This window comes from Seriola aureovittata, chromosome 17 (assembly GCF_021018895.1).
Source record: "Seriola aureovittata isolate HTS-2021-v1 ecotype China chromosome 17, ASM2101889v1, whole genome shotgun sequence".
Classification (NCBI taxonomy): domain Eukaryota; kingdom Metazoa; phylum Chordata; class Actinopteri; order Carangiformes; family Carangidae; genus Seriola; species Seriola aureovittata.
In genome coordinates this window covers 3631240-3657071 of record NC_079380.1, presented here as the reverse complement: position 1 = coordinate 3657071, position 25832 = coordinate 3631240, and the positions used below count along the sequence as shown (strand labels likewise).

The 25832-nt window shown below is 41.1% G+C and overlaps 2 protein-coding genes across 3 annotated transcripts; one reads left to right on the top strand and one right to left on the bottom strand.

Moving 5' to 3' along the window:
* Positions 1-158: 158 nt before the first annotated feature.
* ift70 (intraflagellar transport 70) lies at positions 159-14782 on the top strand. Of its 2 annotated transcripts, XM_056401762.1 has the most exons (20): positions 159-332; positions 898-963; positions 1753-1962; positions 2682-2738; positions 2944-3079; positions 4175-4279; positions 4376-4504; positions 6103-6152; positions 6776-6928; positions 7875-7940; positions 8125-8178; positions 8460-8525; positions 8944-9020; positions 9502-9709; positions 9848-9895; positions 10533-10604; positions 10810-10913; positions 11361-11439; positions 12247-12376; positions 13869-14782. In XM_056401762.1, exons 1-20 carry the CDS (start codon positions 285-287, stop codon positions 14003-14005), a joined length of 1995 nt encoding a protein of 664 aa, XP_056257737.1. In that variant the 5' UTR covers positions 159-284; the 3' UTR covers positions 14006-14782. The 2 variants fall into 2 exon arrangements, with proteins under 2 accessions (XP_056257737.1, XP_056257738.1); XM_056401763.1 differs by lacking the exon at positions 9848-9895.
* Positions 14542-24329, bottom strand: c17h16orf89 (chromosome 17 C16orf89 homolog). The gene is made up of 8 exons (XM_056401764.1): positions 24030-24329; positions 19892-20044; positions 19601-19751; positions 19237-19354; positions 18305-18467; positions 17787-17891; positions 16971-17060; positions 14542-16517 (listed from the first exon to the last, which is right to left on the bottom strand). Exons 1-8 carry the CDS (start codon positions 24205-24207, stop codon positions 16414-16416), a joined length of 1062 nt encoding a protein of 353 aa, XP_056257739.1. The 5' UTR covers positions 24208-24329; the 3' UTR covers positions 14542-16413.
* Between the last annotated feature and the right edge of the window lie 1503 nt (positions 24330-25832).

The window sequence follows — 25832 nt, the reverse complement described above, 5'->3', positions numbered from 1 at the left end:
AAGAAAGAAAGAAAGAAAGAAAGAAAGAAAGAAATTACAGTGTGTCTATTCATGTTCAACTTTTAAATAAAGTTTGTAGGGTAAAAAAAATCTCCTGTCTGATTGGCTGTTACAAACGTCTATCACATTTTCCACTTCCGTGTGTGCTCCGTTGCTAAGTTACAGCTCCTATGCGCTCTCTCCATCTGCTAAACAGAAGTTAGCCAGATGCTATGTTTAAGTGAGTTTGGGAATATACGAAGATTACAGTAATTTGTAGCTGTTAAAACTACTCGTTAGAAGCCATGACAGCTATAAAAGACGGGGAGTACACGGCAACCATCTACAAACTGGTGAGAGTACTGTTCCAATTGAGGTTAGCTGCCTAGCTCAGTGTTGAGCTATCATCGATAAAACAGTTAACGGTGACCGAAACTCCATTCAAAAATCGTTCATTTTAGCGTTCATGCGTATTGAAACATACAAACAAGACAGGTAACACTTTCCCGGAAATGCGAAGGACTTTTGGTAAATTCAGCATACATATAGCACAACTAGCACCAACTAATTCCATCAAATTTAAACTGTTGTGATATGTTAGTCCGTTTCTAGATCTGTGTCTGTCTAGTGTTTTTTGTTTGTTTGTTTGTTTTTTTTACCGCTATGATTCCTATAATTCAGGGTAACATTACACTGCTGTCCGGTCAGTCAACACGGTTAGTTTAACTGATGCCCGGAGAATCAGACGGCGAGTTCAATTTATCAGTAAGGATAGACCCAGCTTAGCATATAGCTTCATCTAAACTGCATGTTAACAATAGCTGCTGACAGGAGCGTTTTTCATGTTAGTGCTTATAGTTTGTGATCGAGTTGAATTCTGTACAAAACTATCTCAGTTCAGTCTCATCTGTCTTTTAGATTAAAGACAGCCAGTATGTAGAGGCAATTCACATCCTAAACAGTCAGCTTCAAAAACACACGAAGGTAAGTGTGGGATATGTTTGATTTCATTAAAAAATTTAACGATGTCTGCAGGTCAGATTTGGGCCAAGAATGTCATTGAATTGTCTGAAGTTGTAACCGTATTTTAATATCAACTACAGCTGCAACAATTAGCTAATTAACCGATCAGTGGATTGACAAAAAATTAAGATTTTGTACTGATAAATTATTTGTTTCAATCCCTTCTTAAAAGAAAAATGCCAAACATTCACCAGCTTTCAAAATTATGAGACTTAACTCCCTTTGTCTGTTTTAAGAACTGAATTAAGAACTGAAACGATTAGTAGGTTCATTTATTTAAAATGAGTAATCAATTAATTGATTAAATTACTTGCATATTAATCAATAATCAATTTATAATAATTAGTTGCAGCCCTGATTGTAATCTGAATATTTTTCTGATTATATTAGTCTGACTAAAGAAGAAGTATTAGGACATCACATTGCACCTTAGTCACTACTGCGCAATTTCTGACTTTTAACAGACCAAACTAAGAAAAGAGAAGAAAAATAATCATTAGTCATAGGCCTCGTGGAAATGAACACAAACAACCATTTCTTTATACTGATTTTATATTTATACATTGATTTATAATTTATATTTAGTTCAGACAAGTATAATGTTTTTTCATGTGATAACAGCAGACATCGTTGTTTATATTTCATTGTTCTTGTGTGTTAGATACTTTGTGAAAGGGTGAGGTTGGTGTTTTGTTTAGCCACACAGCCTCCTGTGACAGAACTGTAACTCACTCTTACTTTATGTCCCAGTCCAGGGCAGCACTGTCTCTGCTGGGCTACTGCTACTATCACATCCAGGACTTCACCAACGCTGCAGAGTGCTATGAGCAGCTCACACAGCTGCACCCAGAGGTGGAGGAGTACAAGGTGTATTATGCCCAGTCCCTTTACAAAGCTGGTGCTTATCCTGAGGCCAACAAGGCTTCCTTTGTTTTGGACAACCCCAGCAGTCACACCAAGGTACACACACACACACACACACACACACCACACACACACACACACACACACACACACACACACACACACACACACACACACACACAACATCCCAACTTTTCAGCAGCTCCACAGTGAGTCTACTGTATTGTATCATAGGGACCTAAAATGTTTTGTCCAGGTGTTCAATCACTGCTTCAAATTTGCAATTTAAGAACAACTCCACCTTATTTACACTGAAATCTTTGACTTTGTTCCCTCCATCTGTTATGTTCTTTTCATCACTGGGAGCATTAATTCAACCAAAGTGCTTTAACTAATGGATATGGACCAGAAATGCAAAACAACTGAAACAAGGAAAGTTTAGCAACTTGGAACACATTTTAGTACCAGAGAGTCAAAATAACTTTGGATGGAATTTCAGTTAATTTGTCAATATGATAAAATCAAGTAGAATTTTTTTGTAATTCCATGGAAAACGTGTTGGTTTCGTGTGGAAAAACAGATTCCAGGTCATTGGATGAATTATGGATGACAGTTTGGATTGGAGTTGGAAGTTGATGTTAGTGCTTAATTTTTTGCCCCAAGTCAAACCAGCACTTGGCTCGACACATCATGTCCCTGATTTACTTTGGTTTATCCTCTCTCTCTCTCTCTCTCTCTCTCTCACTCTCTCTCTCTCTCTCTCTCTCTCTCTCTCTCTCTCTCTCTCTCTCTCTCTCTCACTCTCTCTGGTACAGATGGTCAAGCTGCAAGCCTGTATCAAATATTGTGAGGAAGATTACTCTGCTGCCAAGGTGACAAGCTCTCACACATCATCTGTTTATACACATAAATTACCATTTCTCTTCAATATGGAGGCAGTTTGAATCATTATTATCTGTGTGTTTGTGTGTGTGTGTGTGTGTGTGTGTGTGTGTGTGTGTGTGTGTGTGTCTGTGTCTGTGTCTGTGTGTGTGTGTGTGTGTGTGTGTGTGTGTGTGTGTGTGTGTGTGTGTGCAGTCTCTGTTGGAGCAGCTGCCCCAGGATGACCCAGACTACATCTACAACATGGGCTGTCTCCTTTACCAAGATGGAAAGTATGAGGAGGCCTGCAAGAAGTTCATGACTGCCATGCAAGTGCTGGGATACGTGCCAGGTAGTTTTCCAAAGACACATACATGAATACACAGTCAGTAACTGCTTTTATGTTATCATTACATACAACAGTAACACATATAGCTGGAAGTAAGAGTAACCTTGCTGCTGGCTTCATTGTGTATGAGTTGGTTGGAAGGAGAGTAAATGGTAGGCCTGCTCACACAACACTCAACAAAGAACACATACACCATCATCTAGGAACTAAACCGATCACAAGATGACACGCTGTAGGATCTGATTCTGCCGAGGTGACAATGATTCATTATTTGATTCATTGATTGATTTTGCACGCTGGGAAAAATTTAGGCCAACAGCCTAGTCAGTCATATTCAGGAGTGTGAGGAGAAACTCACCACACAAATAGAAGAGCACAAGCAGTCACACCAGTTTGAAGTTAGGCTGATAATCAGCAACATGTTATAGTCAGTAAGGTCTGAATGAGTTGTAGTTATCTTAAAGTTCAGAAATGATCGGCTGAACTCAGCTTACTAACGACCATCACCTGACTAACCTGCATCAGTACAGCAGGTCTGTTGGCATCACTGACTCTGTTCATTCAAATGAGAGCAGCTCTGTCTGCTCTAAAACTTCCCATGAATCCACCATCTGTCACACACAGAGAGTACAGGACCCGGATGTGTAACTCTGACCACAGCAGCTGAAAACAAATGAACAATTTTTACAGTTATATTGTAATACTCGTATTTATGTTCTATATTTATATACGAACATTGCTGTGCAAATTTTAACAAATAAAGCCAAGTAGTTTTTATTTATCGCTGAACACTGAAGTGCAGTAAAGAGTAAAAAACATAAATCCCATCTGTTTTTGCTGTGACCCCCCTTTGCCTTTAAACCAGCACCAGTTCTCCTCAGATACAGACAATACAGATTGAGTTGTTGTTGAACATGACAAAATACTAAATAGTAATAATATGATTTGAATTTTAAATTGTTATTTTATCACATATTTAAGGAGAAATTTAGAAGGCTATCAGATCAGGAATGAGTTAAAGATTGTTGATTGGGACGTCCGCACAGGCACCATTTAAAGTTAATGTTGGCCTGTTTGTCTTTCTGCCCCTCCTCTCAGCATTGTCCTACAACATCGCCCTGTCTTACTACAGCCTGAAGAACTACGCTCAGGCCCTCAAATACATCGGCGAAATCATCGAACGAGGCATCAGGGAACATCCAGGTAAAAACACAATGTGTAGACTAAGACTGACATCAGTCATCAGTCAATTGTCTATCTAATAACGATCTCTTGTTGTGTGTTGTTGCTGTGTGCTAGAGCTGAGCATCGGCATGACGACTGAAGGCATCGACGTCCACAGTGTGGGCAACACCCTGGTGTTGCATCAGACAGCTCTGATCGAAGCCTTCAACCTCAAAGCCGCCATAGAGTACCAGCTGAAGAACCGTAAGAACCTCAGGCAATGCCTCTGAAACTTGGCACGGGATGTACAAAAAAGAAGGATGAAGGGAGAGATGAGAAAGAGCCTAACAGGCAGAGACCTTGACTTTCACAGAGTAACACAGGAGTAAGAAAATAACCAATTATTAAAGTAACACTTTTTGAAATTCTCTGAAACAGTTGTTAAACCACCCTCTCAATCTTTCTCTGCAAATATATCACAATAGTGATTTAAGTATGTGGTAGCTCTTAACTCATTCTTAAAGTTTGTGTATCCCAGCCAAGCATCACAGCAACGTTGGTCATTAGTGTACGTTGTGTTAATCTGGGTTATTCTTACTCAACTACAGGTTGTATAATTCAACCCAAAATCAGGTCACTTTCACGGTTCTGAAAAGCTTGTGAATGTATCCAGAGAGAGACAGAGACATTTAGAAAGAGATGAAAATCACCTGGAAAGGAACTTGTAAAGCCTCCTTTTATCTTCAAAAGCAGAGTTCTCCTCCCTCCTTTCCTCCACCCTCTGACACATTATCAGAACAAAGCTTCAAGAACAGTGATCAGAGGATGAAGAGCAGGAAGGAGGATATCTGAAGCCCACATCAAACATCTGCTCTGTCAAAAGGACAGGGAACTACATCACCGGCAGTATGTACTCACTGACACAAGACAAGGTGCTCCAGGCCAGATCTGAACCCAGGCTGTAGAGATTAACTCATATTTTCATATTCATACTTATAAAATAAAGGATTTGAAGTGGGGGTCGTCTTGGTAGTTAAGGGAGTCAGGACTTAACTGCAACATCCCCTGTTCAATTACTCTCTGTGTCTCTGTCACTGTCTATTAAAAGCAAAGTCATGCTGAAAGTTTCAGGCGTTAAACATTCAATTATCTTTTTAACCCAGTGGCAGAGTGTCAAAGTTTTACCACATAATGTCCCCAGATTACCACAAAAGTGGTAAAGCTGGAAAATAAAAAAGCTAATAGATAACTGCTACATCAAAATCCCACATAAAAGTTCACCGTGCAAGTTTGTTTTAAAATGAATTAGTGAATTATTGTCCTTAAATCTGAACATGTAAACCTGTTTACAAATGACACCATTTTAGATTTTAGATATCCATTTTCAGCTTGACTTTGTATCAGTTGTGTTATTTCATTAATTAACGTTAAATCTCTGAAGTCCATTTGCATATTGAAAAATAATTGCGTCCAACTCTGTAATCAATCTTCATCAACTGAACAGTGTCCTGTGGAGTTTTTGACCATTAGTGTATACACTGTGTAAACAATGCAGTAAATAAATAACCAGTAAATTAATAAATGTCTCATGAGGAAGGAAATTCATCGTCACAACTCAAGGATACACACACTGTGTTTTGGTGAGAAACACTGAATGTAAACAACTTGTGTTTGTTTACAAGAAAACTCCACAGGGCGTCTTTAAGTGTTGCTTATTGACTTGCTTCATAACCATTGCCAAAGCTCTTTTCATGTTGATTTGTACTGGTTTGTTAAGTTCATCCAAACTCTGATACTGACTCTGATACTGACTCAAACCAACTGTTTTCTTCTCTGTTTGGTTTTCATGTGGATTCCTGCAGTGAAAGGTGCTCAGGAGGCTTTGACAGACATGCCCCCCAGATCAGAGGAGGTAACCACCATCCCCATTGACTCCCATTATGGTCTGTGTGTGGGTGTGTGTGGTTTCTCTACCACACACACCCTACAATACTGTGTAATCTGAATGAAAGCTGCCTGGACCTGCCCCGCTAACAGCCTGGAGTTAAGAGAGATTAATAGAGAATTAGAATAGAGACATAGGTGTGAAAGTTTACATGGAGGTAATGATGATAGGTTTATTGTCTTGAAACTGCCTCATTAAAATGAATGTACAGATGGGACACTGTCCTTGGTCCAGTCTGTCACTGCCACAGAGTCATGACTGTTGTTTTTAACTTTTAAGTTTGAGAGAAGTGCACAACTAGTGCCCCCTAGTGGCATCAAATGTTGCATGTCAGTGTCAAGATGGAAACTCACAAATAACAAATACCATTAAATGAAATGAAAGAATGATTTTTATTGTGTGTTGATACAGTTTTCATGCTTTGACCACTACTGGTGCATGTTTCTGGTTCTCAAAGAGTCATCTAAAAAAAAAAAGATCTCACCTTTTTTCATAATCTTATTAAAATGATCTCTTTTTCTCATCATAGAGTTTATATATAAAATGCAGAGTACATGCTCTTATGTGTGTTTGTGTGTGTTTTGGGTTAGGAGCTGGACCCGGTGACACTCCACAACCAGGCTCTGGTGAACATGGACACAAAGCCATCGGAGGGTTTTGAGAAGTTGGCCTTCCTGCTGCAGCAGCCTTCCTTCCCTCCCGTCACCTTCGGAAACCTGCTGCTGCTCTACTGCAAACACGAGGTATATATGAGGCTGCACTGTGGCATTGGGCACTGGAAGGTGGCAGACTCGATCAGCGATGGGCAGTGAGTCTGTAAGTCTTTATTGCAGACTCTACACATGCAGGTCAGGCTTCCTTTGTCGTCCTGCTACTTTTTCGTGGGCCCAAATTAGTCCATTTAATCACACCCATCCTCACGACAGATGACAATCCCACTAACTGAGTTGTAACTGTTTTAAGTCATTGCTGATACACACTGTATGTATGTAGAAAATGCAATGCATTTGTCACCAAGTGAGCAAAACTTTGTTGGTGCACACCCCCTGCACCTCGTCAAGGTAAACAACCTTTTTTACCTTACTGTGGTGCTCTGTGGAAAGTCATTTTCACTCTGCCAGCAACTACTTTAACAGTCAGTATTTCACCAGTGTCAAAAACTGGGTTTTGTTTAGTATGGTTTGTGCACTTTGTGTCTCCAGAATGGTGATCTACGTTTATCCTTTTTGAGTTGGAGCTTCTACACGGCTCACTGAACACAAGACAACCATTTTACAGTGAGGCACAACTGCCGTTTGATCAACAGTTCGGAAGAAGTAGTTAAAGGGTGAAACACAGCTTGATCGAGAGCCAAGCTTTCTGCTGACTTCCTTGTTTACTAGCTGCAGAATCACAAGGCATCAATATAGAGTTCTACAGCAAAAGATACCTCCGTTCAAGTTTTTACTGCTTGAAGACAGTAAACTACCTGTTACCATATTTCTTTTTGTTTCTTCTTCTTCAGTGTCAGTATTTTCCACCATACTGTACACCAGTGGGGGTCTACACAGGGAGTAACAATGTTTTTAGAAGGATTTGGACTCGTGGTGTGATTCTTAGTGGAAAGAGCTAAAAACAGAGAGATGTGGGTCTTTCATTAAAACGGTATTAGTGTCTCTGCTGGATCCAACCTCTCTCTTTCTCCCTCAGTACTTTGACCTGGCAGCTGACGTCCTGGCAGAAAACGCCCATCTTACCTACAAGTTCCTCTCCCCAGTGAGTTACAGTCTGCGTTCACATGAGGGTGTTTCATCAACAATCACACTGGCTCCTCATTCACACTGCATGAACTGAATAGCACATTTTTTCTTTATTACTTTCAGTCTCATTATTTTGAAATCCTGAAAAGTTTCCAATCACTGAGTCCATATGAAAGCTGACGTGTTTTGTCTTTTTCCAGTACATGTACGAGTTTCTTGACGCCTTGTTGACATGCCAGACAGCACCAGAAGAGGTACAGCACAGATGACAAAGTGAAAAACTTTAAAAGCTTTAACTCTAAAGATGCCTCAATCAGTATTTTCAACAGGGGATCAACTGGCATAAGTGTAATGTGAAAAGTGTCGCTCAGTGTTTTTACACAAAAATCCTGCTCAGTGTTAACTCAAGATTTCAGTTCGGATGTTTTTATTATATCAAATAAAAAATCAAGTTTTGTTGTGTGACTGCTTAGCTGTGTTTTTATCAGTGGATTTTCACTCTTTTGTTTGTGTAATTTTTCTGTTTATGTCACAGGCATTTAGGAAGTTTGATGAGATGAACGCTAAACTGACTGAGCAGCTTCGAAAGCTGGCCAAGCAGGTTGTTCACCTCCTTCCTCCTCTACTCTTCCTCCTCTGCAGCTCTGCACATTTATAGAACCTTTTGTTTCTTTTTAATTCATTTTGTATTGTAATACACATGTTTATTTTACATATTTAATTCACACATATATATATATATAATTCTGAAGTATTATTTATCAAACATATATCATCCTGTAAGTGGCACACACCTGCTAATGAGCTTCATCTATCAGTTGATCTGGTCCAGACGACATCAGTGAAACATCCTGACTCACAGTTGCTGAAGGAAATTGCGAAACAGCCATATTTGAAACTTGTGTTTTTTTTCTGAGGAATGTTTCTCAATGTGTTGTAACTACTCTGCCAAAACAAAAGCTAGATTGTGATGTGACAAGAAGCTCAGTTGGCTGAATTATATTTCCTTCTTCTTGAAGGTGCAGGAAGCCAGGCTGGCTCGAGACGATGAAGCACAGAAGAAAGCACTGCAGGACTACGACCTGATGCAGGAGAAGTAAGAGAGACACACACACACACACACACACACACACACACACACACACACACACACAAACAGATACACACACAGCCTATATATAAAAACATGCATATGTATATTTTTTTCATTTTTACCCTCTTTATAATTCTTAGTATTTTGGTTTTGTTCCAATTATTTTTATTGCACAGCCTCAGTATCATGTCACCCTGTATTTCATTCCACATATTGTTGAATGTGACATAAAAACCTTTGAATCTTGACTCTTTAATGAAACAATATTCATGTCCTGAAGAAATAAGAACAAGAAATGTGTTTTTAGAAGCCAAAAGAAACCTTTGACAAATAATTTAAATCATTGGACACCAGTACTCTCTACATATTAGAACTACTAAAGCCACTAAATCCATTTACCTGTTCTCACCACACATGAAAACACCATCAGTGCTTTTATTTCCCCCTCCATCCTTCCCGTCTGATTGGCGGGGTCTTACCTCAGGTACATCGTGGTCCTGATGGCCCAGGCCAAAATCTACTGGAACCGGGAGAACTTCCAGATGGTGGAGAAGATTTTCCGCAAGTCGGTGGAGGTTTGTAACGAGGACGACACTTGGAAGCTGAACGTGGCCCACGTGCTCTTCATGCAGAACAAGTACAAGGAGGCCATCGGCTTCTACGAGCCAATCGTCAAGAAGCACTACGACAACGTGAGTGCTTCGGGGTGGCTGGTCACATTCACAGAGAAAACAAATGTGTGGAGGGAGACTCAGAATATCGTTCACCTGTCAGCACCAATCACAGTCTGAGGTCAGGATGAAACACTGACAGTTTGACTTTCTGTCCAGGTGGAGCAGTGTAACATTCAGGAGTGTCCCTGCAAGTGCAAACCTTCGGTAAAAATAGAGACCAAACAGCTGTTTTTCTTCCTGTGCAGTGTCTTCACATCTGTGCATGACATCTGTTTGGATGGTTTCCGGCTGTTGCTGTGTTTGTGTGGGATATTTTTTTTTGTTTGTTTGTTTGTTTGCAGTCGTGTTTCTGACATTTTCCCAATTTCAGAAAATGAAGTCACCATAAGCTTGGCTGAGGGTTCCTGGAGTTTTACCATTCAGGCACAAGAAATTAGAAATTACTCATTTTATCAGAGCAGCTTTGTTTAACAGGGTTTCTTCATATCCTGGAATACTTTATTGCCTCAATTGACATTATTTTCTTGAGCACAGTCTAATACAGTATTTTACATCTTACATTAATTTTAAAAATGTATCTTGATTGATTGATTGATCTGAAGTGTGTCGAGTGTCTTCTCAAATCCCCACAGTTCATTTTCTAATATCAGTGATTGTCACTGAAGAAATTCTAAATATTTTCTTTTCTCATATCCTGGTTTAGATCTCTTAAAGGTCCTGATGCTGACTAGAGATATTCAGTGAAATAAACCGCAGATGAGCTGTAGCGGCTCAGAGTTTGTAAGTCCTTAAATCAGGTTTAACAAAGTGATGATGAATAAATGTGTGTGTTCTGCTGTAGATCCTGAACGTCAGTGCTGTGGTCCTGGCCAACCTGTGTGTGTCCTACATCATGACCAGCCAGAATGAAGAGGTACTGTAAAGAGGTTAATGATGATGTGCTCATTTAGTTTCAATTTTTGTCTGTAACTGTTGTCTCTCTTTGTGTCTCTGTATGGAGATAACTTTTACAGTGTTAATAATCATCCCTCTGACTCGTGTGGTTTCGTCATCACTCCCTGCAGTATAAATTTGACTCTTCTCTCCTGTTTCTTCTTCATGTCGTTCTGGTTCAAAAGGCTGAGGAGTTGATGAGGAAGATTGAGAAAGAGGAGGAGCAGATTTCCTACGACGATCCCGATAAAAAGGTCTTCCACCTCTGCATCGTCAACCTGGTGATCGGGTAAGTTCCAGCTGCTGCTGCCTTTCACTCATCCTGCTGGAAAAACTGACGGAGGGCCTGATTACACAGGAGGCTTTTAGCAGCACAGGGTTCTGAATGGAACTGCATTTTCTGAGTTCCTCGTGGGGGGTTTTTAAACCTCATGAATTTCAAAGTATTTAAGTGTTCAAGTCAGTTTAACACTTTAACAAGTATTGTTTGAGTATGTGACAAATAAACCTTTGAATCTTTGTAAAACTAAAACAAAAGAAAACATCCCGAAAAAAATCTGAGGTAAAATATTCTGAACTGAATGAAAAATTGAGCTTTTAACTATGTCCCACAGCCTTCATCAGCAAATGGACCTTATTATGGAAATTCAGTCATGATAACAAGGAGTCATGTAGACCTGTTGAAGGTAGTTGATGAGTTTTTTGACTCTGTTGTGAAGTTGTGTTTCTCTTCCAGGACACTGTACTGTGCCAAGGGCAACTACGACTTTGGCATCTCTCGTGTTATCAAGAGCCTGGAGCCATACAATAAGAAGGTCGGCCATTTTATGTGCTTTTGTTTTTTTGTTTTTTTTTTATAGAAAGTTTGTAGCAATCAGACAGAGAAAGTGACACACACACACACACACACACACACACACACAACCCGACAGTCAACCTTAAACAACAGGTTACATTCAAGTCATATTTTTTAAGGAAAGCTGTTTGGCTTTTATTTTTCAAGGGCTGCAGGGAGTATTTTGTTTGTTATTTTGTTTTTTTACTGGCTGAGGTATGGACACAATAATTTTAGTGTTAAAATTTGACAATTAAAAGACAAATACCAGTCACTGTCAATGTTGAATCCTCCTGAGTCTTGCAGGACTCTCTGGCCGAGGGTCTTCTCTGAGACCGAGCTGCTCTTTTTGGGACCTTTGATCTGGTCCAGTCACAACAGCAGACTCTGGCTGCAGCTGAGTCCACTAAACTCCAGCTGAGAACACAAGCCGTCATCCTGAGTGTTTCCCCTCTCATCCTCACAACAATCACCACCACAGAGTCACATTCACAGGGAAAGTGGAGAGAAGCTCTGGAATGTAAAGCCACAGTCATGCCAGTGTTTCACAACCTGATCATCATGTCTGAATTCTGGTTCCTTCACACCCACAAGGTTTCACACGGGGGTCAGTGCCAAGCAACATCCTGTGTTGTTAAACCATAACTGTAAAGGTTTAGAAAAACAAAGACACCAACAAGACTTCAGGCTTTTAGTGTTTTATTATGAACTATGACAAATACATGTGAGTAAAAAGTTAATGTGTGTGTGTGTGTGTGTGTCTGTGTGTCTGTGTTTGTGTGTGTAGCTGGGGACGGACACATGGTTCTACGCCAAGCGTTGTTTCCTCTCTCTGCTGGAGAACGTGTCCAAACACATGGTCATGCTGAGGGACACTGTGGTACAGGAGTGTATTCAGTTCCTGGAGCACTGTGAGGGTGAGCAGCGGTCACGCACACACAAACACACACTTTCAAAAATGCTGGACCACTCCACCGCCAGTGTGACGAAAGGCTAAAATCCAAAAAACCATTTAATATCCTGTGTTTGAATTGACGGATTCAGTATCTCATGAATCCTGAATGCTGATGATGATGAACTCGGTGGCCCCTGAGATTTCCTCCAGCCCCCTCTTTGGCTCAAGATTTCTCCTTGGTGATCAACATTTTGTCCATACTTGTTTATTTTGAGATCTACTGGCCAGATTTTGATCAAATTTGCACTGATATTCATGAACTTCAGACGATGAATCCGGAAGATTATAGGGACTCCCTGACTTTTCCACTTTCTCCATAAGGTCGCCATAAGGATTTACTTAACTATAGGTTACAACAGTTGCTGCACATATATGGTGCATATATAGTTATTAGTTATTACTAAATATTCAAACCTACTAACTTCCAGGTCTAACTGTTACATAGTGAACTGAACTAGCTGACATAAATGAGTTTGTTCATTTATGATCTGTTTAGAGTGAAGAGTAAAGGAGGTAATTGGGAAGTCCAGACACAGTTTAATAATGATGTGAACTGACTACCCCTTAAACTTCAGGTATTGTAAAATGAATACCATGAACTGTGAAACACACGTATTTCTACGTGTGTGCGAATATAAACTGAACAAAGTGATACCTCTATTTGCACAGGTTTACGAAGTAGACCACCTAAAACTATTATTTACTTTTGGGAGTCTTGTTCTAGCTCGTGATAGCTAAGGGAACTCCACTGATTTAACATTGCACTGTTTTAACATGGTCACACTCACAATACACAGTTTACAAAAAATCTGAGATACATATTTCCTCTTCCTTGTCAAAACCTGCTGCCTACATTACCCATAATGCAACTCAGCCACAGGCAATTCAGTCAAAGATTTGAGTGCATTATGCTCGTAATGACTAATGTATCATGTCGCCCTCAGCAGAGATGAGCAGTGGGCTACAGAGGTTTGGTAAACTCGCTTCTTTCTGACTCAACAACCCCAGATTTTTTTACTTTTCAAACTTGTCTTCAGACCCAAACCACATTGACTCAAGTGACACAAGGCTTTATACTAGTGTTTTCCATTAGCAGTAGTACTCTACATACACACATACACACACAAGTAAAACCAGTGGAATTCGCTCAGCCACTCAGGGGTTTAAAACTAACTAGGAGTTACTAAGAATTTAGGAAGAACTTTATATATTTATGAATGGCCTGTACATCACAACCCATATTTATAACATTTTCTGATCCTCAGTGGATGAACCCTTTACATTTTAATGATGCCATGATCTTCCCCCTATCACCACCATTGGATCAATCCATTCCAACACATTCAAATGTGGGTGTAATGAACACTGCGGCCTCTAGGAAACACTAGCGGGCCTTTAGTTGTTCAGTCTTGCTCTGGTCAAGTTGATGCTGATAATAATTCTGCTTTTTGTAGTCTACGGAAAGGAGGTTCCAGCTATCATTGAGCAGCCTCTGGAGGAGGTTCGCATTCACATCGGCAAGAACACCGTCACCTACGAGGCTCGGCTTCTCAAGGCGCTGTTCTACGAGGTCATTGGCTGGAACAAGTGACATCATCACACGGGTGTCAGTGTAATGTCTGATCCCAAAATACATCCCTGACTATCAATGTCTTCGACTTAAAGGATAATTAACATAAACCCAGAGACAATCAGACACATACACACACACACACAAACACACAGATTTACTGATGTATTTTAAATCAAACCAGCTGTGCAGTCATATATGTCTGAGAATTAAAACCATGTCCAGTCCCTGACATTTTCCCAGCTTTTGGACTTACTCCGTCTTTCAGTCTTTAGCGCACACACATACGCACACACACACACACACACCAGGGGAAGCTTTTATTTTGAATTTGAGTTGAGCTCAGGGAGGTTTGGCAGGAGGACAAAATCCCAGAGCTCCAACAGAATCTTATATAATCAGTTAGTGTTCTTTCTCTCATTGTGGCTGTTAAAGGAGGTCTGGTGCACCAGCGTCAGCTCCACTTTACACAGTCGTATAGCCAGTAACATAAAGAGAGATGATCTGCATTTATTATCAGAACTACTCAGTGAGTATAAAAAGGTTTGTAGACAGAGCAGATTTTCAGGCTTTGTTTTATTGGCTGTGTTTATTCTATTAACATGGAATACATGATAACAGCTTGTATGTAAGTTCATCTACATACATTCATGCTCATATTCTCTTTGGTGAGTGCTGGTTGTACAGCTGTGTTCATATTCCAGCCCTGTTCTGTGGTTTTATATTCAGCAGATAAAATGTTTGTGAAAAGCAAAATCATAATTTAAAGACAATAAAGATTATTATTTTTGGAAAAAGGTTAGTGTCCTGCGAAGTCTTTGCCTGTAGATAACAGCACATTTTAGATGTTTTTATTTAAAGCTACAGTAAATATTTCTTGGCCTATGAAACTGGGATGCTCCAATCAGGCTTTGAATGGCTGTTAACTGAGTGTTTCCTGTTCTTAAGCATTTTTGCAGAAAGACCCTGTAAGAACCACCAGTTTGTCTGAAGGGCATCAGTATGCTCCAGCAGAATTACTTGTCTCATGGTCAAACAGCACCTGAGACCCCCGGACTCCAGGACCCCACACCTTTCCACTCTATCCTTGTAACTTTCCAAAACCAACAGTTTGACTCACGCCCACTTTCACAGTAACTGGTCGACTGTGTGGAGTCCTTCTCTCTTCCCCCCCCCCCATTCTTCACACCACTGCCATCACTTTTCACGTGAGCAGTGACTTTTGTGGCTTGAATGTCTTTGACGAGACAGCTGTCTCACCTGTCTCCCTCCTAAGCAAACTTTTTCACTCTGGATGATCCCAGCAGCCTGAAACATCAAACTATATTACAGACACCTGAAAATCTCATTCAGACAGAAACTATCAACTTGGAAATGACATCACTGTTACTGTTGTCACGAGCTGTGTCCCAATTCAGGGGCCACATGCCTCGGAGGATGCAGTCTATGAAGCCGCGGCCCTTCGTCGCCATCGTAGACCACGAAGGCTGAACCGAAATGAGACGGTCTGGCCTATGGAGGATTTTCGCTTTGCGTCACCAGCTGTGCCCGCTCAGCTCCTGTAGCCTAGCAACCCTGACCCTGAGGTTTTGAGGCATTTGGTTTTAACAGTTGAACTGAGCTGAAACCCAAAACTTACATTTTGTGTAATCCTCAGGCTCTCTGTCCGTGTTGTTTGCTTTCATTACCGCCACGCAATGAGTCTTGGGATAGGTGGCCCAGGAAAAGAAGGCCACATTTGAAGGAGCCTTCAAAATGGGATGTCCTAGTCACACAGCTGTGACGCAATCACTCTTCAAATGCAGCCTCTGAATTGGGACACAGCTACTATCTATCCCTCCGACTCAGCTGCACCTGGTGCATCACGAAAATGATTAAGTACTTGTGTGGCAAGAAGCAAAATCTGATTCTGACACATTGACTCGCTCTTAAAATATAAAACTGTGATAAATGCAAGAAAAAATTCTCCCAGACCCAAAAAAAACCAGATCCTGAACTGTATGCATTGACTCATAGCAAACACCAATCACTAAATAGCAGCCTTAAGACACTACCTGTCTGACTGTATGTGGAGTCCATGTGGAGCTGGACAGAAACATGAACTGCCTCAGACATTTGTTTGATAAAGATCAGACATCCATGATCAGCACTTTTCAATCAATCAGGTTGTTTATAATGAGTATCATCCAAATCATCAGCACTTTCTAAAGGCGTCTTGTTTGAGATTAATTACGTCCTCAGGAAGGAGTCAGGACATGGAATACAATGTGAAAAAAAAAATTTCATCAAGTATTTCATCATCTTACCACTGTGTTCATAAAGCAACATATTGTGTCGGAGCTCTGTCTCTACCTGATGATCTACAATGTTTTGCTCGCCTGAACGCACGCAGCCCCGGCTGCGTGGAAGCAGGGTGAGGAGGGGCGCGTTCAGGAGAGCGGCCTCTTCGTTATGTCCTGTTCTGTCAGGTAATAGTTCAGGTATCCTCCCAGAGCACCGACAGCCACTGCGGTCATGTGACTGGAGCAGCCATCTGTTAGGCGAGAAATGGCAGAGAGGAGAGAAGGCGATTTGAGGTGAAAAGGATCTGGTGCACCCCATTACAAGTTAAAGCTGTCAAATCAGCAGAAATTATGTGATGCATCGTGTCACCATGGAGCAAAGTCTCAGAGGAAAGTTTCAACATCTGGTGGATCCATGACATGAAGAACTGAGGCTGCTTGAGCGCAGAGGAGGAACTAACCAGTGTTAGTGTGGTGTTCCTAATAAAGTGCTTGCTTAGTGTATGTTGGTGCAGTTTGGAACAGGCTGTTAACTACATTCCCCCTCAGCAAGGAGCAACATCTGGATGCACTGTCAAATACTTATATGAGTTGACCTGAGTTATGGTCTGACCTGTGGTGAGAAACCATCTGCAACCATCTTTACATTGAACACAAGCTCTGTCACAACAGTGAACAGATCCAGATACGTCAGAATGTCTGACCTGGAAGTATCTTCTCCCTCCTCTTCACTCTCCTGTGAGGCTGCAGCTGCTCCAGCAGCTCGTCTCCAATGATCTGAGAGATGATGCTCTCTGAGGAAAGAACCAGCAGAGAAAATCATGTTCATCCGGCCAGCCTTCCAACCATCCATCCATCCATCTGTCCATCCATCCATACAGCCAGCCTTCCATCCAGCCATCCAACCATCCATCTATCTGTCCATCCATCCATCCGTCCATGCATCCAGCCAGCCATCCATCCATACAGCCAGCCATCCATCCATCCAACCATCCATCCATCTGTCCATCCATCCAAACAGCCAGCCATCCATCCATCTGTCCGTCCATCCATCCAGCCAGCCATCCATCCATGTTGATGCCTTCCAAGTAAAAAGTAAGTCCAGTTTTTCTGATATTTTTGGCTCGTGATAAAAGGAACTAGGAACCTCAAATTTGTAAATCTCTAATGTGACTCATTTATGTTTAAATACACGTGACAAGAATTAGATAGATAGAAGACTGAACCACTTCAGAACTGTGCATCAGTATAAACAGTCTGAGAGTGAAGATGCAGGAGGAGCAGCACAAGTTATTTTTATAGGGTTACATGTAATTAGCGTTAAAGTCATTGTGGGTTAGCAGTGGAATTATCCTTCAGTATAGGAGAAATGGGTATAAATGTTCAAGTTTTTAAGTTAACATCAACACAAGATATTGAGCTTAAAAAATTAAACTATGAGATAATTATGATTTAGATTCAGTAGCATTCAAAGTTTTTATAACTGGTTTTGATCATTATAATTGTGTTCAAACACTCACTGTCTCTCCCGAAGCAGCCGACTTCCTCATCCTGCAGCCTGAGGATGTGCTGCAGCCAGTCAGCTTTGTAGAAGTCGGAGAAACCGGCCAGTCCACAAATCAGAACTGTCGACAGAGAGCAGAGGAGATCAACTCAGGCAGCAACAGATTCATTTTTCAAAACTCTTTCTGCTGAATCTCCTGCTGGACCTCAGATTAAACCTTCAAGAATTGACTTTATTTTCAAAACAAAAAAAATGGGTGAGATAAATACAAATGTTAACAGTGCAGATTTCTGTGTGTAAGGAAAAAGACAGATTTAGACAGAACGTCTACAACAATAAAGCTGTTAAATATGTTAATATTTCTGTTGAAAACCACATATTTTTTCATGTTTTCAGGCTTTTGCATCATTTATTAGAGAAGATGAAGCTTCAGTCACCACTGTGAAAATATAATAAAACAGAAAGAAACTACATATAAATAAAAAATATAGGAAATTCTACAGTTATGAGGCTGGCGGGATGGGAGACACTCACTGTTTTCGATGAAGATGTCGACCGTCTGCTCGGTCAGACCGTCTTTGATGATGTCCTGGTTGGTCTTCATCATGTTGGAGCAGAAGATCCTCTCGTAGTTTTGTTCAGTCATGTTGGCTCTGGACGCCCGTGTGTCGCCTTTCAGCAGGTTGGTGCAGCCTCTCTGAGAGGGAAACACAAACCAGTCAGAATCTGACCTGTAGTCCAGGTAATAAACACCATGACAATTCTGATCATTCCTGCTGAATTATGGGTAACTCTCTTTTTTTAATCTTCGCATCTGCAGGTATGCAGGTCCTTTTCCTTTTCCTATACTGTACAGGATGTTTTTACTGATGGAGCATTAAAGGTTGTGACTTCAGTCCAACACTTCGCTCCAGACCAGGTTCTGTGAAATCTATATTCGAGGTTCCCAGTGAATGAATTCCAATTATTTCTATTACCTCCTTATTTTGTCATTTGGCATTTAGCATTTGAAAAGAAAATTGCACTTGTACACAGGGAATATCAAAAGCTAATACTGGAAGGCTCTTGTTTTCAACTTAGTTTTAATTATGATTTAGAGGATCTGAGGATATTCAATTTTTTTTAGCGCTAAGAAATCTCGTACAAAACCAAACCAACAGCTCAGCTCCAAACAAACAGGTTCCTACTGAAGACAGAAATCTTTCAAAACACCTCACAACCACATGGTTTTATTTAGGGAAAAAAGACTTAATTTCCTAAATCAGCTGCTCACTTTAGTTTTTATCAAACAAACCGCAATATATTAAGGATTAGTTGGGGACTACTTCCAGTGGCGGATTAATCCACATTTGCTGCTCTAGTGAGTATTTGGGGCAGCAGGACAGTGTGAGTCCAAATAAGAAATATGTTTTCCTAAAGGCTTGTCAGTGGGTGAAAAAGTTTGGATGATTTGTTGCACATCTCACCATTTTTCCGATCATGAAGTAGAGCAGCTGGTGGGACAGAGAGTAGTGTGGACAACCAAACTGAGTCATGGTGTCCCGACACGGCTTGGTGACGATGCAGGGCGTCCCGTTCATCTTCCTGATAAACAGAAAAACAGCAGCAACTCTTTACTTAAAATGAAAATTATTATTTTCTGATCTGCCTTCTCTCCGGTTAAGGTGTGGTTAAGATTAGTCAACTAAAACATTTGGTCAAGGTTAGTTCAAGATCTTTAGATCAAAAGAAATAAACTGTGAGCAGACGGGATATGAACCCGGCTGAGTTAAAGTCACATCCCCTCTCCGTGAGATTTCCCATGCTACAGTGTGTGTTGTGTGTTCGTACCAGGTTCCCAGCAGCAGGGTCAGACACTTGTCACTGAGCTGCTCGTCATAACACTCGGTGGTCATGGTGGAGGGGTAGACCAGGCTGGGGTCTGTGGAGCTCCACTCCTGAGGAATCAACCAGAAGCTCCAGGACAGCAGCGGCTCAAACTCTGGACAACACACACCAGTGAAAGAACGAAAGAAACTGGGTTGGATCAAGTGAAGCTCTTCTTTGTGTACTTTTTCCGCTGCAGCTGACATCATACCACAGGGTTTCTGGGAGATCCTTCTGCGGACGTGAAAGTCTCACCTCTGTAGTATTTGGGGTCGTTCTGCTGCAGGGCGGCGACGGCCTTGTCGAAGCTCTGGTCCAGACGCCTGACAAGAGCGACGGCGGAGGTTCTCTGAGCCCAGCTGACCGGGTCGGTGTGAGGCCACGTCCGAACCGCTTCCTTCAGTTCAGCTGAGACACAAAACAGAAAACTCAGAAGAAGAATCAGCGGCAAAACACGTTATTCAGACAAATAATGTTACTCAGGAGGTTTACATACAAATGCCAGCTACACTCAATTTAAAAACACTAGTTGACATTGAGGTAACGCACACAGAAATAACTATTGGATGGAAGCTTCCATAAACTCAGATTCCTGTTCCCCAGAGGATGAATCCTAATTCTGCTGGTGACCCCCCTGACCCTTAGCTCATTGTTCTCTCTACCAGGTTCTGTTCGTGGTTGAATGTAAACAACAATGGCGACGATGTGACAGAACTCCCTTGGTACAGGTCTAGGACCAACTGCCAACAGTTCAGTATCCCGACAGCATATCCTCTCCTTCACCGTGATGTGACCGGGGCTGAACCATCCATTGTTCACAAGCAGAACCAGTCCTCCACCTTTATTCTTCCCGCTTGCTCTGGCGTCTCTGTCCGCCCGTACTGCAGTGAAGCCGGGTAAATCCACACAACGGTCGGGAGTGTTGTCGTCTAACCAGGTCTCCGTGAAACTCATGAGACTATGAGACGATGTGCTCGCTGGTTCTTCACAAGTGCCTCCAGTTCATCACACTTGTTATCCAGGTATAAAGGCTTATATCTCCATGTCCTAGCCTTTAGCTTAGCCCCGGCTCTTCTTCAGCTCAGCCGGTATGGGATGTTTAACTCCATATCTGGTTCACTTTAAAGCCCGGAGTTCTTCCTTTATCTGCATTATTTTCTCCATCGTCAGACGAAACAACGACGTAGAATAAAAAACGTCACTCGAAAAAAAATATACTAATAAATACAAATATATTGCAAAAAAAAAAACTAAGCGTTAAGCAGACCTGCCGCCGCTTGTTGCCAGCGCATCATTTGAGTGTATATAATGCTAAAATAGTGTCGGCCCGATATAATCACATCATTATTATTATAGTGACTACCTGATGGAAAATCATACATATATATCCAACATTAACATTCAAACTAAATTACATAAATGACGAAAACAGCGCTGAGAGTCGCAAGCGTACGTGCCTACGAGCGTGTCTATGATTGCTGCGATATGTGTACGCACGCACGTGTGCGTGAGGACGTTGCAGCTGTGAAGTAGCCACGTCAGATTCTAGATTGCTCGTTCAATTTGCCTTTGATCAGCTGTACTTCAAAGGCACATGTGTGTGAAGTAAACTTACAGTTTTCCTGATTGTTGATCATTGTACTGAAGACCTCACCAGAGACACACACCTCTATCTGAGCTCCCAGTTTCAAGACACTCATTTGTTTCTGTGATGGAAAACAATTCACCTGAAGGCTCGGCCGCTCCTGTTCTTGGAGCTGCTGACCTTCACCCTGACACCAGGTCCCTGAGTCCCAATGTGTCTGCTATGTTCCAAGCCTCTGGCGGATTCACTCCCTTCCCCCATGGTGTAAGACGGATTCTTGTCCAGCCAAGCGCCTCTACGATCATCCTGGAGTTACCAAGAGGAGAGTTTGATTCTCCCGCCTCCAGCTGTGAAGCCCCGGCAGAGCCAAGACTCCCAGAAGATGATATAGAGACCATATACCTCACCCAAGAGGACAAGAAGATCTCCATAAAGACACCAGAGAAGAACACCAACTCTGCTGACTCTCCTTCCTCCGGCTTCGAAGCCATCGACAAGACCAAGCTGTTTGTCACCCTGCTGACCGTGAGACTGCTGACTAAGTGCCGTGTTCTCGACATCTGCACGGAGGAGCAACTGGCCACCTACACCAAACAGCTGGTGGACCAAACGCTGCAAGGATTCACTGTGAGTGACGGTTTCTGCCCCAGCGACAAAGACATCAAGCAGATCTGCAGGGCCGTCATCAAAGATCTCACCAAGAAGCTTGGCGGGAAGAGCTCACTCAAGTTTGTAATCCTGTCAGAGCAGCCATGTGTGGAAGCGGTCATCATCAAGTCTTTACAAGCAAACATCTCTAAGCACTTGACTGTGTCTGCAAGCAAGAGGAAGACATCTGCATGGAGAGAAAACTTCTGGCCCGTCATGAGCGTCATCGCTATTTGTGGCTTGTGGTCCGTCTTGGCCATAGTCTTATTATAAACTTCTGAAGGTGGCACGGTGGTGCAGCGGCTAGCACTGTTGCCTCACTGCCTGTGTCAACAGGACAGGCTAATGCTGGTCAACAGCCCTGGCCTGTCTCCTATCATTAGTTTATAATGTGCCACACAGGGGGGAACTGGGCTCACTGGTGGTTCTGACCTCGTTACTGAAGCCAGGACCACCACTGGACCCAGTTCCTCCCTGTCCTGGCGTGGGTTTTCCTCCGGGTCCTCCGGTTTTTCCCACACTCTAATTCAAACTCTAATTTGGACAATAAAATCATTCAATTAGATACTTTTGATTCCCGAATGATCTTCTTCTTAAATAGAATAATATGACATCACATATATATTTCCTAATCATATTTTTCCATGTTGCAGTATGAGTGTAACTTATTTTAAATCTTAATCTGCAAAAACATTTTTTTTTAACTCATTTAAATTAAGAAGTAAAGCACAAAATGTGTAAGGAAAATCTAAACTTCAGGTGTTTGTGCAATGGTTTAACTGACTTTAAGTGATTTCTTAAATATAAGACCAAGATAAGGAGAAAAGCTAAAATAGTGAGTATTTTAAGGAAACCCGAGGGTGTTTTGTGTAACTGTTTTTACTGTTCTGCTCTTATTTTGGTAAGTCTGCCAATAGTAACACACAGACTGGTCATTTTCAGAACAATACTTTACTTTAATAACAAATTTGAGCATTTAAAAAAGTGTTAGCTGGTGATAAAAATTTGTGTTAGCAATAAAATGAAATATGTTTACCATTTTGCATCAGACATATCCAGTAAAACTAAACAAGATGTTTAGATCTGATATTGAATATTCTAAGAAACGTCCATTGTATTTACACCTAAATGTTCATTTAAATGAGAAACACTGAGAAAACAGTGACATTTCTATTGTTCTGGCATCATTTATAAAGGCTGTATAAGCTGTAATTGGCTAATAAATCATTTACTGATGCTTTGTAGATCAGTTATAAGGCATTAATAACGATGTTTGTGCTGCCAGGTTGTGGAAAACCCTCCTCCTGCAGACACTTTGTCTTTTAATCTCTGTAATTCAAATAATTTGACCACTGATCTCCTGGAAAACAGCTGCAGAACATCTGGACCAGAATCCAACATTTTAAGCAAAAATGTCAAATCTCTGCTGTTTCTAGCTTCGCAAACATGACAATTTGTTGCTTTTCTGTGTCAAACATATCTGTAAACTGACTATCTTTGAGTTCTGGACTGTCGGGTTCTTTGCTTGTAGGAAATTATAACAGACCTTTTTTTATTTTACTATTTGCTGGCAATTTATAGACAAAACTTGAAAACCAATATTGCTGATAATAGTTGCAGCACTAATTAATAGGCCTATGTGTTTGGCATGTTTAACTTTTGCTAAGGGCTCATTACAAACTGGAAAACATATGATCATTTCATACAGACTTATTAACATGTATAACTGCAGACTTGGTGTCTAGGAGGGGTCTCACTAATGAATTTAAGTGCTTGCAAAGTGTCATGCTAGAGGGGGGATTTTTCCACAACCTGGCAACCCAAACGTTGTTGTTATTAATAGCTAATAGTTGTAATATCTGATCAGTAAATCATTAAGAACACTAATAAAGCCACTGATTCCAGCTTACAAACGCTTTATAGATGGAGTTTTATCAGAACATGGTGTCATACAAGGCTTGAGTAAATGTACTTAATTATTTACCAATGTAGCTTTTCTTTGACTAATGGTATCAGAAAATAAAATCATTGTCCTACTTCAACTGACCCACCCTGACAAACAAACTGCAGATATATTCCAGATGTTTCACGCAGCTGAGAGCACACGTCAGTTTCCAATGAGGTGCCTCGTCCTGCAGCTGCAGCGAGTTGTTTACCTACCCTGCAGCATGAGGAACCCGACCACCCCGTCCAGGTTGATGTGCTCATGTTGCCGCTCCAGGAAGGATGCTCCCCTGGAGAGGCTGCTGAGGACATCATCGATCACCTCCGCCCGTGACCCGGACACTGCGGCAAACAGAGCCAGCACCGCGGCCAGCTGGAGCCTCGCTGCCCGCATCTTCTCACTCGGATAAATCCAGTCTAGAGGCTCCGGGACAGTTTTCTCCGACAGAAACAGGAGCAGAGAGAGGAGCGGGGAGGACGGGCTGTCTCTCCTCTTACCGGGGGGAGGAAAAGTGAGAAGGCTGGGGGAGGAAACAGATGTGACGTCAGATGGGCTCTTATAAGGAAATCAAAACTTGAGATAGTGAAGTTGAGAGTAACACTGTTATTTTTGCTCCACTACATTTTTACAACTGTAGTCACTCGTCATCTTTTTCAGATTAAGATTTTACATAAAATACAGTCACAAAGGGCCAATCCTCAGGTGAGTTACCAGTTCACCCAGGAGACATTTCCCTTACTTAAATCTCACATCATTAACAAGCTAATGATGTCACATAATAACATATCAGTCACAATGCGATTTTTGAAGAGAAATAGTCTTAATTTAATTTGTAAAATCGCTTATTTATTTCTCTTTGGTCTAATTGTTCATGGATTAGTTCATCTGTAAAATATCATATTAAGTCCTGTTTTATTGACCAGTTACAAACAAATGAATGGAATGGTTTGAATGGTTGAATGCTTTGTCCTTAACCCCTCTGGTCCTCCATACCCATGGACTTTTTGAGCCTTTTATGCAGTTGTTTCCAGCACGGAAAGTAAATGAATATATAACACTGTGATGATAGGAGAAGTCTGTTTTTGGCATGAGTCATGCCAGACAAAAGACATAATCATGAATGAACAGGAAACACTGTATTTTTTTTTTTTTTAATCTGATGAAAGGAATGGTGAAACTTTTGGATTTCATCAGTGGGTGTAGAGGTCAAGAGGGTCTATATCCAAATTCTACTCGACATGGAAGCCCTTTGTGGAGGGGCTAGATTTCATGAATTTCCCCTAGGGGATAAATAAAGTATTGATCTTTTCCCTTTTAAATTACTATTATTATTTTAATATAAAATTCTTTTTCTCTCTTTTTTCCTTCTTTTTCTTTTTCTTCCATTCCAGTGTAACCTGCATTATTTCAATTTATGAGTCCACTGCTTGTAACATAAACTCTCTTGTTTATATATGAAATTGAAAATAAACCTTGTTAAAAAAAAAGAAAAAGTTGTGTTTTATCAGATTGCTTCTGTTTTTCTGTGAGCTGACTAATTACACAGAAACATGGGGGCAAGATAGTATTACTGTTTATTGATAACTGTAAGGCTGCAAACAACAATCATTGTAATAATCAATACCTCTGACAATTACTATCTGTAATTACTTACTGTAATAATCACTTGATTGTTCAGTGAACAAAATGTCAGAAAAGTGATAACTGCCCACCACTGGTCCCAGTGCCTTGGTATATCTGACCACCTGTCAAAAATAGAAAGATGTTGCGTTTACACTCACAGGGGACAAAGGAAAATAGTGACTATTCACATTTGAGAAGCTGGACCAAGTGAATTTTGGGGTTTTCCTTGAAAAAACTTGTATCATTGATCAGTTATCAAACTTGTTGTGATTGTATTTTCTGTCGGTCAACTAGTGTTTCAGCTTATCATTTTAGCTCCATAGTACTAGTGAGACAGTAAAGCTGCCATGTACAGTGGGGGTCAGAAGGGCCCCGCTACGAGGTAAATGTAACGA